The 16,663-nt window shown below is 34.9% G+C and overlaps 1 protein-coding gene across 1 annotated transcript in view; it reads right to left on the bottom strand.

The window, feature by feature from the left end:
* pum (pumilio) overlaps positions 1-16,663 on the bottom strand; it is a 415,697-nt gene that overhangs the window by 39,963 nt on the left and 359,071 nt on the right. Inside the window, exons 15-16 of the mRNA XM_090386283.1 lie at positions 8,833-9,091; positions 3,276-3,413 (exon numbers count right to left, since the gene is read on the bottom strand). Of these exons, the coding sequence (XP_090242409.1) occupies positions 3,276-3,413; positions 8,833-9,091 (397 nt within the window). The remainder of the gene's footprint in view (positions 1-3,275; positions 3,414-8,832; positions 9,092-16,663) is intronic.

The following is a 16,663-nucleotide window of genomic DNA, read 5'->3' as shown; positions in this document are numbered from 1 at the left end:
TAATGATGAAAGGATACTGCAATTTACATTATAAATATCACCTTTATTACTAAGTTAAATAGCTTAGTAATATAGCAAAATTTTCAACTTCCAAGGACTTGGAACGAATTACACATTTGCAAGAATTTTTTAAGTTTGCACTGAACGTCAAAAACCTACGTAAAGTCAAATTCCGTAAGCTGAGTATTACGTAAGTCGGGGAGTTCCTGTATATCTCCCGTTTGTATATTACTATATCATAAAAAATTAAGGATTTTTTAATGTAATAATTTCATTTTACTGATAACATAAATACGTAATGGAGGAAGTAGTATTCATCAGGAAATATTCCCTTGAATAAAAATCTGAAACCTATTCTTTTATATCCCTTGCCAATCGTTAACAGAGAACTATGGAAAGATGGTGTAACCCAGTATACCGTTGTATTAAAATCAGAAACTGATTCAGTTGCTCGCTTATTTTCATTCAAATGATCTATTCACATCCTTTTTAACATACCATTTCAATTTTTATTCAAGGGCAGAGGGAGGGAGGGAGGAATATCCCCCACTGTTTAATTAAAATTGTACTGCACAATATTTCAAATTATCAACTTTGTTTCAATATATATAAGTATAATCAATTTTGTTAAAATCCAACATGAAAAACTGATTTATGAGGTTAAAATAATTGCAGGTCGATTTGAATACTATCTTCCTGCTGTTTCCTTACGTGTTTAGAACAATCAGCATAAAATGGTTAGCATGAATCCAGAGTAATGTATCTGAAGTGACAACACACACAAACTTGACACCACAACAATGACATGAGGTACTACACTGATATAAGCCAGTTAAAACAAGTATGCCAAAATCCCAGTTTAGTGTTTCTTAACCTAAGATTGATCTGTAATTCTTCAGAAGTTTTTAAATAAATTTTTTATGACTTGCTTACAGGCCATAAAAATAGTCGGTGTTCCACTTGTTGATCTAAGAAATAGGTAGATGTAAGCAAGGTTAAAAGAATGCAAAAGGGTCTTAAAAAAAGTTTCAAACTAATTGCAGGACAGCCACAAAGTTTCTTTATCAACTGCTTAATTTCAGAGCAACAGCTATTCAATGCAGCCTCCTTTGGTGGCCACAATGCTCCAGAAGCAGAGGATAGTTTCAATAACCAAGGACAGAGTTTCAACCAGGAAGCTTGTTATGTTGGCAGGCTAGACCTGGTCCTCCAATAACTCCACACTCATAAAGCTAAAAATCAAGTAAGTAAAGAGACCATGAAGCAGACGCACACCCGGTATGTTGTCATACCGGGTGAAAGTCATGGCCAGAGACAAATTAACCCATAGGCTCTCTTGCAGAGACCTCAAAAAAGTGGTAGCCAATGATACTTAGCTGTCAAACTACACTATACAGTAGGGTTATTCAATAATCTGTCTAGATATTATTCATAAGCAAACATTAGCTTTGTAGATGGGGCTCAGGGAAAAAAAAAAAAAAAAATCAACAATGAACAAATAATTCCGTTATATTTTTAAATAACGGAAAGTTAAATAAGAAAGTTAAAAACTATGCAGAAAATTTTCTTTTATATTAATATAGAATTGAAATAATTTTTTACCCATATTAAAATTTTCCAGGGTTGGCAGCAGACTAGTAGAAATCATCTGGTGGGCTAGAGGTGGCCTGCAGTCTGTTGATTGGAAAACACTGTACAGTAAACTTCAGGCAAATTCAGTAGGCATTCACATTCCACTTAAGGAGAAGTGAACCTCGCCATATCATAGGATATTCCAAGGCCATGCAATCTTCACTTCAGTCTGTGCTAAAAGTTCTGAGCAGAGGTCAGGCAAGCCACTGGATTAATTATCAGCCAGGAGGTGCCATGAATGATGGATCTTGCAAAGGTAATGACAAAAAATATTTCAGGGAATTGGCATTTTGAGCTGATATAGCTTGGCGATATCACCTAAGTTATATTAGCTCAAATTAACGATATCAAGATGCACATCTTCTTCCATCCCAAAAGGTGGAAGAATAAGTACATCTCAGTATTGTTAACTTCACTTTCTAGCTTCTTGATATGTGCATTATTTTTGATTTATCCCCCCATATCTTCTAGAGACCACGTGATTTATGACAAGGAGAATAATCAATTATTGAAAATTATTCAGAAACAGATAATCTGTTTCTGAGTAATTTTTGGACAACATAAAGCATCACTGCTTTATGTTGTCTGGGGGGGGTGATCAGTTTTTAGCATTTTTAATGTAATATTGGATTTGGGATGTTTAAACAACACTATGGTGCAAATATCCTACTTTTGCTGCAATTGTGGCCAAGCAGCTGGTTGCTGTTGGTGAGGTTAGCAGTACAATAGCAACTTAAGACATACTGCATTAGTCATAATCAGAGATATACACGTATCACCTCCACAAATATCTATTGTGTTAAATGGCTACATATAAATTATATACATTTAGGAAAGACAAAGAGTTCATCTATTTTGTTTGCCTTCAGTGATCTTGGTGTAAGGTAAAAAGTGTCATGTGAAAGGGAAAGGAAAGTTGTCTGTCACTTTCTGAAATAGTGCATAACCAGCAATTTGATCATGTATGTGCAAACAATAACACCCAGATCGATTTCATGGGGCTCAGATCAACATCATGACCTGAGCCACAAAAAACTGAACTTTCATTAATTTTTTTGATTTATATATATATATATATATATATATAAAAAAAGTCCATTTCTTATTCCACAGTAGTTCTAAACTTCTGTGGCTCAAGTGGCATCTGACAAATTTTATTACTTCCTTCCTGAATTTGGGAGTGGGGCCATATCTACCCATGAATGATCTCTAAAAACAACAACTCTTAAACAATGTCAAAATCCAAAAATAACTTCTTGTGTAATCAGTTGTTACATTTGCATTCTATTTGTTAACTATATTTTAATTAAAAAAAAAAAAAAAAAAAAAACACATTAGTAATTATCATTATGCCTTAATTAGTATTTAAAAAATACTAAATAAGAATCACTGGATTAAATGCTGCATTGTAAGTTGGCATTGTATTGCTGGGTAACAAGTGCTATGTCACTGTACCTTACACTTTTGGATCTATTTCATATCTTGAAGGTTGCCTCAACTTTTATTTGGAAAAGTCCTATGAAAAGCTCCAATGCAAAATAAAACAAATTTCAAGCCGAATTTTTAAGATAATACAACGAAGGAAACAGCAAATAACTTAAAGCTATTTACCTGAACATTACAAATCAAAATGAAAAACTTACTTGTCCTTGAAATGCATTGATAATGAACTGCAATGCCAAAGGATCCACACATTCTATACATTTTTGTACAACATGATTACCATTCTGGTCTTTGACACATTTTAAGACATGGCCATCCAACTCTTTTACTACTTCCTTCTGTAAATATTGAGGGATAAAAATATCAATTTTAGTCCTTGAATAATAATAATAACAACATGAAATTAGAATAAATTATGTAAATAAAAATGGTCACAGTGAAACTTTATGCTGAGCTATTTTTCAGAATAACCTCTCATTAATTTCCCTAGATATCTATTTTCAACAATTTCATAAGCTGGTATGTATGCATGCATACATGCCAACACAGACATACATAAATGTGGAGGAAAGAGTAGCGGAAACACAGTCATGTCCTACTTAATGCCTCCCTCAGTTTTCACACAAAAGGAACTACAAGAATTCTTAACAATTTCAAGATAATGTTTCCAGTTCCTGATTGCATTTCTCCTCTTGTTCTTAAAACCTTCTGTTTTTACCTTCAACCCTTTCTAAGTGATGGAAAACACTATCAATAGCTATCTTACACTACACCGAGACTCAATCTGATTGACAACAAGGATCAGTCAATACTGATTGGGAGGCAATAATGTTGGTCATCTATGGACAAATTCCATAGAAAAATTTAAAAAAAATTCAAACAACTGCTCTTGATATCGAAAATCTTTTGAATGAAAACATTTCAGCTGCATAAGGTTTAGAATTCATTCATTACTAACAGTCTAAAAATCATGTTTTGTGGATGTTTCTACTCTGCACCTTCAGTGAGTGCAATTTTGCTGTTTGTTATAGTCACCATATAATAAATAGATTCAAATTTTTGTTTTTTAACCTAGAAATGCTTTTTTTTTTTTTTTTTTAACATGTTGCCACCTTACAGCCTCTCTCCCTTTCCAATCTTTAATTTTCCTTCTGATCACTGCATGTAATGGCAGATGATATCATCTTCATTCATTGGGAGGGTGTTGGTTTGATTCCTGTTGACAGCTAGAAGTTCCAAAGTCCAATTCAACTAAGATTGTAATTGCTTATTTTAGGAGGTGGGATAGCCCCCATAATTTCATTCTAGATGAGTAATTTATCATAACAGTATTCAATTAGTAATATACAAATATGTATTTAAAAATTAAATTTTAATCTTTATCTTTTAAACTTTCCTTCATCAAAATGAAGTTAAATAAAGCTGACATGTTCAAAGGTGGTTTTGAATCCCACAACAAAATATCTATGGCAGATCACTTGGTTACTAAATTATTCAGCTTCTTTGAGCAGATAATGATACATTGATACTTACATTTCAGCTGTGTACAAAGAGAAAGAAAGATTATCTCATACAAATAAAATACAGAATTTAATATAGAATTAATAACAGTATGATATACAGGATGGGCCAAAAGTAAAGACACTCTTGATATGGAGAAAGTATATTTTTTCTTTCTATGTTCAGGAATCAGTCAAAAGTGAAAAGTTGGATCAACACCAAATTTTTCATTGAAGTAAAAATTTTTAGCACTAAGTTTAATCCCCTCCCACAACCAAAAGCTCTTTTATGATTTTGAATGAGAGCTATGATACATTCTGAATTTAAGAAGTTATTTGAGAAATAGATACTCTAAATATAAATAAATATAATATCTATCCATTTGCACATGAATAATTTATAAAGATATCCAGCCATACAAATCTTGGACAGAGCAAAAGGGTGTACAGGGAACATAAAATAATTTATGGGATACATATACAAAAATTACATAACAATAGCAGATTCCAGTTAAGACCCAAGAATAAATATTAAAATTAAAAATTTGATATCATTTAAGGCATCTATATATACAAACATTAAAGCAGAGATAATACAATACTGTGCTACAACACAGTATCAATAGGATTTCAGCTATGTACTTTTTGTGCAAAATTTCATGCTAATAGCAGAAGGACATAGATTTCTTGAAGCAGGTACAGAGAGAAGCAAACATTGGCCAAGAACACAAAGGAGTGCTCATATTGCAAAAGACTTCAGTTCTGTGAATTGCAGTTGTTGTTGTTATTTGGTTTTTAGGAGAATTAGCAACTAAGGCCATATTTCTCCAGGGATATGCGGTGATCATTCCCCGAATTTTTCGCATCCTCTGTATTTGGTGGTCACCAGCTCGAACCCCGGTCTAATCAAGAAGTGTGTACTATGCACTGCTGCTCCTGCCCACCTGGCTAGGGAGGCACCGGTGAATTGCAGCACTTGAAAACTAGGCAATTGCAAGGAGACCCGATTGAAGAGTTTAATGCTTTAAATGGATTGAGTGAACTTAATGATGATGGTACTTTAACTCTTTTTCAGATAATCCACACAAGGGTACAAACTCAAAATGAAAAAAGGATAGCTGCAGGATATATGTGCAAAAATTTGCTTTCAGACAGAAAGTAATTGATTATTGGAACAAACTATCATCTGGTGTCGTGGAGGTGACTAGCCTGAATAAATTTAAGGAAGAATTAGACATAGTATTAGAAGGAATTAATGGACATATGAGGGGGGGGAAATATGCTGCATAAGTTCACTTCCTTCCACCATTACCAACATCACTAATAATAATGATGATAATTGCTTATTGAATCAGTGACTACAGCTCTATAGTTCTAGTACCAGTTCTATATTTGGTCAAAAAAAAAAAAAAAAAAAAAAAAAAACTGCTTATATTAATATACATAAATAAGAAATGGATTTTAGGATCCAAAAATTATTTCTGTTCTGAAAATTACAAATATCGTCATAAGCTAAGCTACTCAGCCATACTGAACAGACATGGTTAAATTTATGTAGGATGTGTATAAAGAGAAAGCATGCTCATGTTATAAATACAAGAGGTACAATTTAATACAGTTGTGGATCATAACTCAGCAGAGATTTTCTCTGTGAGTTATGATCCATAAGGGATCACAATCAATTGAGGGAGAAGAGATTTAAAGTTTGTCTCAGGTTAAATTTTTTTTTTTTTATTTCCAACGAAATGGTTTTAAGCGAGGGTTAAGAAAAAAAAAAAAATTCCCATTTCACCTATCCATTATCTTCAATAGTTTGTCTAGTTCTTCCATGAATTCATGCAAACTATCAACTTCCACAACGCGTTTGTTCCAGCAATCAACCACTCGCTGGCTAAAGGCAAACTTCTGAAAATCTATTCTGCATTTTATTTTATACACGGAGAAAAAACTTAATTTGAAATTCAAAGTACAGTCAGTCCTCGTATAGCACGATAGTTGTGTTCCTAGAAACCCTGGTGCAATGCAAAATCGTGCAATATAAACAACAGCAGGCCCTATGGGAAAAATAGGGTTAGGTGCCGACCACCCAAGATTGAACACACATTTGTAATCAAAACATTACCAAACACAATAAATTATCGTAAGTATTTCATTACGACTATTACGTAATAAAATATTGCTAATGCTTTTGCTTCTATTGTAAGCAAACTTGTTTTTTGTTTGATTTTCTATCCAAACAGATGACAGCCGTTCCATCTCTTCCAATTCTTTGTCTTAATCTAATGGATTTTAATTACACTTTGAGTTGTTCCTGCTATAAAAGTTTTTTATTTTCTCTGCATTCTTTGTAATTCTCGGCGTTGCCTCATTTAGGCCTGTAGCACGTGCAATATCACATGGTCTTTCATTTCGCTCAAAGCGTTTCACAATTTCATATTTTTTCTCTATCGACAGAGGGAGACTGGCCATAAGCCTTACCAGGGAAACCACGGTGGGTTGGAGGCCGGTGTGATTTTGGCCATAAATGCTAGTATGAGGCCACTACAAATTTTCCCGGGTAAGAATTTTTGACCCAGTACGCCTCTGTTTATCAATATTGCTTTTCTTTTTCTCTCTGAATCTGTAGTGTCTTTCACCAGGACGCTTCCTTTTCACACCTTTTAAGTATTTTACTCATTTTCAGGGAATAAAGCACAATTACAAAATGAGGAGGCACACTTGATACACATAAACAAAGCTGTGTGCATGTAGCAACTGAATAAACAGCACCGTAAAGTCAGAGACAACTCTACCTCACTAGCTCACATTTTACTAAAGCACATTTCTGGGGGTTACTACCATAAAACAATAAAAACAATTTCGTTGCGTTCCTGCTAGTTGAATCTGTTATAAAGTGGTAGTAAACTCAATCTAATTGCATTTGCGATAATACCGATAGCCGGGATTTTACGTTATTATGGTGAATTGCGTTTCCTCTTCACTGATATAAAAAACATAAATACATTTTCAGAATCTTCTCTTCATTCCTATCGTGTTGCGTTCAGTTGGGGTGATTCTGGTCAGACTGCCATTTCTTGTAAACACAAAGGCGAATCGTGCATAAGCGAATTCGGTTCGTGTTATATACGATATCGTTCCCCTATTTATAAATCGTGTATGATTGAATTCGTGTAGTGTAAACACATGTTGACTGACTGTATCCAAACAATATAAGATTTTCGGTATTAATCAAAAGAAAGTTTGTCAGATATTCTTATTAACACTGTACTAAATTTTCGTTTAATATGTTAAGAATCTTTTAGTTCTGTTGTGGGAGATGTTTATGAATAGATGAGTGACACACGAATTCAGTCAATGAGAATGATAACAACTGCATTGTGAAGAAATTAAATTTCTCACAAGAAATAACAGATATGGAAAGTTTCATTTCTGTCGTGTGGAATCATGCAGCTCAACACATACAAGCTCAACATTAACCTGCAGTGGTTGTGTCGGAGCTGTCAGATGACACTGACAGAACTGATAGTGCAAAGTAGCTACAGCTTAATTGTTTCTTTATCTTCAATGACATTGGAAAGTAGTGGAAACTTGGCTACAAAATTTCAAATTACATGCAGCAAAACTTCACTGAACAAAAGAAGGAAAAAAATTCGGTTTGTTTTAGACTATTCATGACCTTAGCAGTAAAGCTACTTTTGAATAAGTCACAATTCTTCCAAAATGAAGCGGAAGATTTAAAATTGCAAAAAATAACTGGCAAACCATAAGGTGGAAGCTTATTTAGAAGACCTTTATGCCAAACATGAACAGCCTTTGAAATGTCAAGAGCAACTGCTCGAGTTTCACCAGCATTTAATGTAGCTTTAATGTTTTGTTTTGTTTTTTTTGAGAAAAGGAACAATAAAAACCACGTTATGATGGCGAGACAGGGAAGGGATCAAAAAGCCAAATTTGCTGTTAGAAATCCAAAGAGTTAGTGGCTATGAACATAGTTGAGTTCTAGAAGATTTTGGCTGAGTAAGGAAGTGGGATTTTTTTTTTTTTTTTCCCCTGCCTTATTGCATAAACAAATCTGTACTATTTATAAATAGACAAACACTTAGTAGCATTTTTATACAAATAATAAAAAAATATATTTAAAAATAATTCCAATTAAGACAACAATTATCCCTACAAAAATAAAGTATTATGACCAGTGGCATCCCTTTATGACAAAATGATATCACTAATAAGCAGAATAATAATATTGAGCACATACCTGCTGTTCTGGAGGTATGGATTCTAATGCCTTCTGAATTACCCTACACCCATACATTTGTAAAGCCAACGGTAGCACATGGCCCTTCACCTTCTGAGCTAGTGCCTGCTTCTGTTCAGGAGTGCCAAATTCAAAGAACTTCTGAATAACATAGTTGCCAAAAACATCAGTCATTAAACCATATGCTGCACCAAGGATCTCATTAAAAACCATCTGCTTTTCTGCTGGAGTAGCACGTTCAAGCTTCTGCTGAATAAACCTGAAATTTAAAAAAAAAAAGGAATTGTTAGCATATTTAGAAATTGCACTTGGTTATGGAAACAAAATATTTTCTTAAAATCAGAATTATGTTCAATATGATTACAAAGCATATTCAAGAAAATATTGTATGTATATATGAGGTGTGATTGGAAAGTTTGGGGATGACAATATTTGTAAAATGAAGCATACCGACTATTCAGACAGATCTTCATTGAAGTCTCCTTGACACTCCATATGTCGATTCCAATGCCTCTAATTATGCAGTGGCATTGTGATGATGAAGCAAGCACCAACTCCCCAAAGCTAATTTTATCAGCTGTTTTCTTCAAACAGCACTGCACAATAGCCATAGAACTATACTATGCTATTTCTGGTCCACTGTTTGAATATACAGGTCAAATTCATAAATTCCCGTGAATGAAACAATGCCTTGCGAGTCAAAAAATACAAGCACAATCTGTCATTGAGAAGACAAGGCCATTGTTTCCAGGTCACAGCCACACACCAGTGAAGGAAGAGATAAAGATGATCTTGATATATCAGAGCTTGCTACTCAAACTTTGTGTTAATCAGTTGACATGTTCCATAAAACGTACCAATTTCACTAGAAACTTTGTGGACATTAAACAGTGTTCACTCCTGATCACATCATGCGTAATTGAATAACTGTGTTTTGAAGAGTGGCCAGAGTGAGAATCACATTAGGTGGCTCTTTAAACTATGCAAACCACTGAAAAGTCATTGGATGACACACAGCATCTCCTTCAAAAGCTGATTTTACATTTGGTAGGTTTCTGTTGCACTGTTCCCAAATTTAAAACAAAATTTGATGTGAATTCATTGCTCAGTAAAGACAGTCATTTTAAAATGTGAAGAACATTAATCATCTTCTATTCAATGCCTTATTATATGTACACAACTCACTGAAAGTTGCTACAATTTCAAGATACAAAGTCAGTCCCCGATCTTCTTTTATCCTATTTCATATGCAGTAGTGATCACAAAAATTGCACCACCCTCTTAAATTATTTCATAGATATCTTCCTTTCATCATCCTCTGATACAGCCACTCTCCGACTTAAGTAAGGATTGAGTTGTTGTTGTTGTTTGGTTTTTAGGAGCATTAGCAACTAAGGCCATATTGCTCCGGGAATATGCGGTGGTCATTCCCTGACCTTTCCGCATCCTCCGTATTCGGTGGTGACGGGCTCGAACCCCGGTCTAATCAAGAAGCGTGTGCTACGCACTGCTGCTCCTTCCCACCTGGCTACGGAGGCGCCTAAGGATTGAGTTCTACGGAACTCTATGTAAGTCAGAATTTCCTTTAAGGCTTATACAGCACTTGCAACTATGCACACTGAATTTGATGAAGATGTAAATAGAATTATTTATTCAATTTATCTCATGCGCAGGAAAAATTTCAAGTGTACAAAATTACGAGTGTGCAATCACAACAATTTTACTTTAACATTGGAAATCAGCGAGATGCTTCAATCTGTTAAACCGTCCGTTGCTTGCCACAAACTTGACTTGGGGTTTGCCATACTTATGCTTAATATCTTCATAAATATTTCTTGCTTAATGGCCATTGGACTCAGGGGCACTTGTTTCTGAATCAGATTTTCCATCCATATTATTAATAGCTTTTCCATATTTGATATAGCACCAGAACGATGTTTTGTGATCACTGTTTATCTTAAATGTATTGATCCTTTAACATGTTCTTTTATACACGCACTATCTTTTTAAATAGTATTCACTGCTGGACTAGCGAGACCTAATTCCCGTGCCATGGATGACAAACTTGGTCCTGCTTTGTACTTCTTAATCATTTTCATGTTCATTTGTAAATCAATTTTGTTTTGTTTCCTAGCCTTGCCACCACTTGCACTTTCCACTGGTCCCTTCACCACTGTAATAAGTAAATAGGAATGAGGAATTGATTCTGAAAATTTATTTATGTTTTTTATATGACTGAAGATTTCAGTGAAGGGGAAAACGCATTTCTCCATAATAACATAAAAACCCACACAATTCCACTTATCAGTCAAATGCAATAAGATCAAGTTAACGACCTGTTTATAATATATTTCACTAACAAAAAAGCCCAATAAACCGGAAAGTGCAAATTGTTTTTATTGTTTCATGGTCATGACCTCCAGAAATGTGTTTTAGAAAAATATCACAGAGGCGTTCAAAATTGATTCTTATAACGGAACATACCATAACAATGAAAGTGTGGTGCATTCTCTTGCCGGATGTATAGCCCTTCCTGTGGGCCAACAGTAGCATTTGCAAATGTGTTTGTTGGCAGTGTGTTTTGTTTTTGTATCCTTTAGTTAGCGATTTTTGTTCTGCTTATTTGACATAAATTTATATAAATATAATACAATTTCCATTATAAAAATGACCTGTTAGAGTTAAATAGCTTAGTTATATAGCAAAAATTTCAACTTCTCAGGTCTTATTGTTATTGGTTGAATAAACCTCTACTTATTCCTATGGGATGTAAAATGTTTCCATATTTTTTTCAGTTTGCATCTGCCAGCAAAAACTTACGCAAAGTTAAATTTACATAAATTGAGTGTTATGCTAGTCGGGGAGTGCCGGTATTAGCATATTACGCAATGCAGTAAATGCACATTTTTGGCATTATCATATGTAGAAAGAGAATTCACCTGCTATAATGTGCTCTCAGTTTCCAGTTAGCAGCAATATGGCATACAAGGAAGGAAATTTAATTATTGCACCAATATGTTGGGTATTTCAAGTCAATATGCACTGGTGTTCAAAGAAAGTGCATCACCCCTTAAAATCGCAATTGTTGTCTGAATAACATAAGTATATGGCAATATTTCTTACAGATAGCGCCAGATAAGACTGATGCATAGGCGATGGCGTAATATTGCATCAGCTGTTACTTTCAACTATATAAGCATGGTCTGCAAGAGTTGCAGTCATTCCTTGCTTGTGTCAGGATGGCGAGTTACGTGCAGTTGACGTCACGAAGAAAGAGGTACTATTGTTGCTTTATGTGAGGAAGGATATTCTTCTCATCATACTGTTTATAGCGTGTCTTGTAATCAGCCGACAGTGAGTAGATTTCTTTCCAAACTCAAGAATACGGATTCTGCTGAAAGGAAAAAAGGAACTGGATGCTGTTGTTGTTGTTATTTGGTGTTTTAGGAGCATTAGCAACTAAGGCCATATTGCTCTAAGCAAAAACAGAACCACATTTTGAAGTGCTTATGCCTTAAAAACCATAAAGCTTCTTCATCTGAGCTGAAAAGAGAATGGGAAGAACATGCAGGAGTGGTAGCAAGTGCAGTAACAGTCAGAAGATGCCTCTTCAAAAATGGACTTGTAGCCAGTCTTCCTAAGAAGCCCCTCCTCACACGAAAAAGGCCTGATTAATTTGGTTTAAGGAGCATGGAAAATGGACCCCCGAGCAGTGGAAGTCAGTTATTTTCTCGGATGAGAAGAAATTCAACCTGCATGGCTCTGATGAGAGACAAACGATTTGCCGTAGACGTGGTGAACACCATCTGGTAGACACCATCCAGACTGTATGGTGTCTACCAGCCAGAGTAGTCACCTGCAGTTTATAAAAGGTTCCATAAATGCCAATGGATACCTGACTATATTGGAAGGTGAATTGCTGCTAACCATCAGAGACTATTTCAAGCTGCCAAGTAACCGCATCTTTCACGGGCGACTCTGCTCCTTGTCATCAGGCAAAAAGTGTAAGTAGGTGCTTCTGTAGTTACCTTAGCTTCATTTCTGCATTACAGGGTTCGACAGAAATGTGTTTACATTTGTTACAGGTGAAAAAATGGTTGGAAGAACGGTCCATTACAACTCTTAGCTGTCCAGGAAACAGCCCAGAACTGAATCCTATAGAGAACTGTTGGTATCGCGTGGAATCTGCAGTTGCCAGAAAGAAACCAAAGAACCTTTGTGAACTTCAAGAAGTTATAATTTGTGTTTGGAACCATGAACTATCAGTTGATTATCTTCAGAAATCGATCTTGTCAATGCCTCGACAGTGTGCTGCTGTCATCAGGACCAGAGGCGGTTCAACTAAATATTAATTTGCATCTGGTGAACTTTTCATTTTGATTTCCATTTAAACTGAAGCAAACTGAGGGCTTCTTATAATATTTCAGCCATAATTGTCGTGTTTACCAAAACTGTTGTATAAAGGTTGCAAATGCACATTTTGGAATATTTTGAGAGCCCCTGTCAAATATTACTTAGCATTAATAAAACTTAATAAATCTTTTGTTTATATTTCTATTTGCGATGCTAGTCATCAATGTAACATACCAAGAAGAATGTTACATTGATGACTAGACAAAAAAGGGTTAGAAATGTGAAATTCCTAGGTGATGCACTTTCTTTGAACACCAGTGTATTTCCAGAAAGGGTGTCTGAAATATGCCTTGTGTCAAGAATTCATAAAAAGAAACGTGTAGGTAATGTCAAAATAAAATCTGGAATACGGCTGAAGAAGACTAGTACTCCTGCACAAAAAGACCTTTAAAAATATTTAAACTTCCTTGACCTTCATGCAAGGTTCACAGACCTAAAAGCATGCGGGAGGAACACACTGGTGTGTTAAGGAAAGTGAAAAAAAAAAAAAAAAAAAAAAAACTGTACAATTGTGAGACTGTCATGAAAGTATATTGACCCTGTAAGAATCTCTTACTGAATAAATCTATTAAGAAAAAAAAAAAATGACAGGTCAGGGCTAAATATGTTAGCTGCACAAGTGAGCAGTCAGAGCAGTGGCACGTTATTCTATAGGCAAAAAAGACATCTTCCTAGGGTCCCGATCAGTGGGGGAGCCCCAAAATCACTGTTTCAAAAACTTATTGCTGTTTTTTACTATCTTTAAATGATTTTTATTGGAAACTGAACTTTCTAACTGCCAAGGTCAATAAACTTTACTTGAAGATTAATTGGAAAATTAAGTTTTTTAAAATGGTTTTACCAATTTTGATGAAATTTTATATTTAGATCTTATTTCATATAATTTGTTTGTTTTGTTGTTACAATAAAATGAAATTGAAAATGTTCTTTATTAGTTTTTTCTTTAGATGGGGCCCCCCCAAATTTCTTTATACATTAACTGGGCCCCATGAAGGTATAATGTGCCACTGAGCAAGAGATTGTAATCTTTTCTGAGGAGTCTAAATTAAACCTTCATAAATTGAGTGAGAACCACCAGTTTTCATTGAACCAAACAGTTCAGTGATATATTACTATTGTGGACAGAATATACTTTGTGAATGGTAATGTTAATGATGACTACTACAATAATATTTTAAACCGACTATTTTACCTGTTCTCAGAAACCACTTTTAGGACACAGAAAACTATTTTCTAGCATAATAATACCCTTACCACATTGCAAGAAATGTGTGTAAAACAATACACAATCGTTTCACACACTTATTATTAATGCATTATATTAATATATTATTGATTAAAGTGTACAAAATACCGTGTATAGTGGGCCTTTAATATCTGCCATCCATTATTTAACACCATCATTGGTTCTTATTTCCACTGTCATGTTGCTGCTCATACTGAAATGTATGTCCATAATTTAAATTAGATGTTCCAACCTTTTGTCACTCGAATGACACTTTGATCAAAAAAGACACTATATTCAGTTTTGAACCGCTGCTATAAATAACAAGAGTATACCTTCACTGTTACAGATATACCAACATATAGGGCAGTTTTATAAACAGGCAACATGAAACAATCAATAGCTTATGTATCAGTACATAATGCTCAACTGATCACACACACTATTTAACAAAAGAAGGGGGGAAAATCACCCCTATTTGGTGGAATAAATAATTTTATTTATAAAGAATATTAAAGACAGCAAACGTGTACATATCTGGAGATACACAATGAAAGATAGCATTTTGCTCGATGCTGTCTACATATTAATTTCTTCCAATGTTCACAATACATGGTAGTCATTGTCTATGGTCTTGATAGGTGAAAGGTGAATAATGTGATAGGAAAAATGTATCTATAGCTTCGTAAATATAATCATAAATCGTCTTTTTTTTTTGTTTTTTTAAATTACCACATATCTCTTGCCTGCTAGCCTGTCACTGTATCCACTGAAATGGCTTTATCATATGGTAAAACATGCTACAAAGAATATATGTTCTTAAACAGTTAGCATTAGCATTAGTAGAGGCATATGATTTTTTTTTTTTTTTTTTTTTTTAATGAAAACCTGAAACATGAGAGGTATTAGAACCTATAGTACTTAGTACCGTGCTTGGGCTGGAGGCTGAGAAGATGAAAGAAGATATTTGTTAACATTAGACTTGAACTTCTGTAGACTAATTTTCAGGAAATGCGTATGAAGGTTGTTCCAGAAAATGGCAGTTGAATGAATAAACAATGAAGGTGAAAAGTTCGTTCTGTGAATTTGAAGTTGGACGGTAAATGGATGTTGGTTAGTGGCAGCACGTGTTCGGACTGTTTTGAAAGAGAGAGAGAGAGAGAGAGAGAGAGAGAGAGAGAGAGAGAATTATAGAAGCCAATTGAGAAGAACAGTGCCCAGGGAAGTGTCTGCAGAAGAGGCATGTAGCAGAAACAATACGTCTATGAGACAGCGAGTGGAGATACTCTGTTAGAGAGGAGTCATTAATTAACCTAATTGCTCTCTTCTGAATGGAATTTAGAAGCCTGAGAGAGGTTTTGGGGGCACTGCCCCAGATGCGAGAACAATATTCCTAGGTAGGGCGAATTTGCGATTTGTACAGACTGAACAGCTGTTTAGGAGAAAAGTAAGGCCGAGAGCGAAACAGAAAACGAAGTTTTTTAGATGTAGAGGAAGCAACATTTGTAATGTGCTTGAGCCAAGAGAGATTAGAAGTCAGGGTAATCCCCAAAAGAGATATATCATTTTGCCTAGAAATCGGAATGCGACCAAAGATAAGCATAGAAGCAGAAGAATCCATTTTGCGAGATATAAGAAAAGACTGAGTTTTAGAAGGATTGAAATCAACTAAGTCGTCTTTGCCCCACTGGAGAATTACCTCGAGATCGGCATTTAAGGAATTGGTAGCAGATATTCCAGAAGTTGAAGCTGATTGAGCAGGGCAAGGTTTCTCAAAATGGAAAGTGGAATACAATGTGCTATCATCGGTAAAACTATGGATAGGATTTCCAGTCAATGGAAGAAGGTCATTAAGCCTTTGAGATGTCAAGAGAAACTACTTGTGTTTCACCGAACCTTTCCATTGAATTAGTCCATAAATGGGTAACATAAGCCAAAATATCACAAGTGGATCAACACTGACAGAATCCAAACTGGCGATCTTTGATCAGACGGAAGGTTTCTAGGTAGTTTAAGAGCAGGTGGTTAATTGATTTCTCCATTACTTTAGAAAGAGTAGAAGTAATTGCAATGGGACGATAATTGGATGGGAGGGATTTGTCACCCTTTTTAGGAACTGGATAGATATGAGCAAATTTCCAAGCAGAAAATGAAAACACCTTTGGAATAAGAGAGTGAAAAAAGGCGGCAAAG

The sequence above is a fragment of the Mastigoproctus giganteus genome, chromosome 12 (genome assembly GCF_048544385.1).
Source record: "Mastigoproctus giganteus isolate SK-2022 chromosome 12, ASM4854438v1, whole genome shotgun sequence".
Taxonomy (NCBI): domain Eukaryota; kingdom Metazoa; phylum Arthropoda; class Arachnida; order Uropygi; family Thelyphonidae; genus Mastigoproctus; species Mastigoproctus giganteus.
This window is presented reverse-complemented; position numbering and strand designations above follow the sequence as displayed.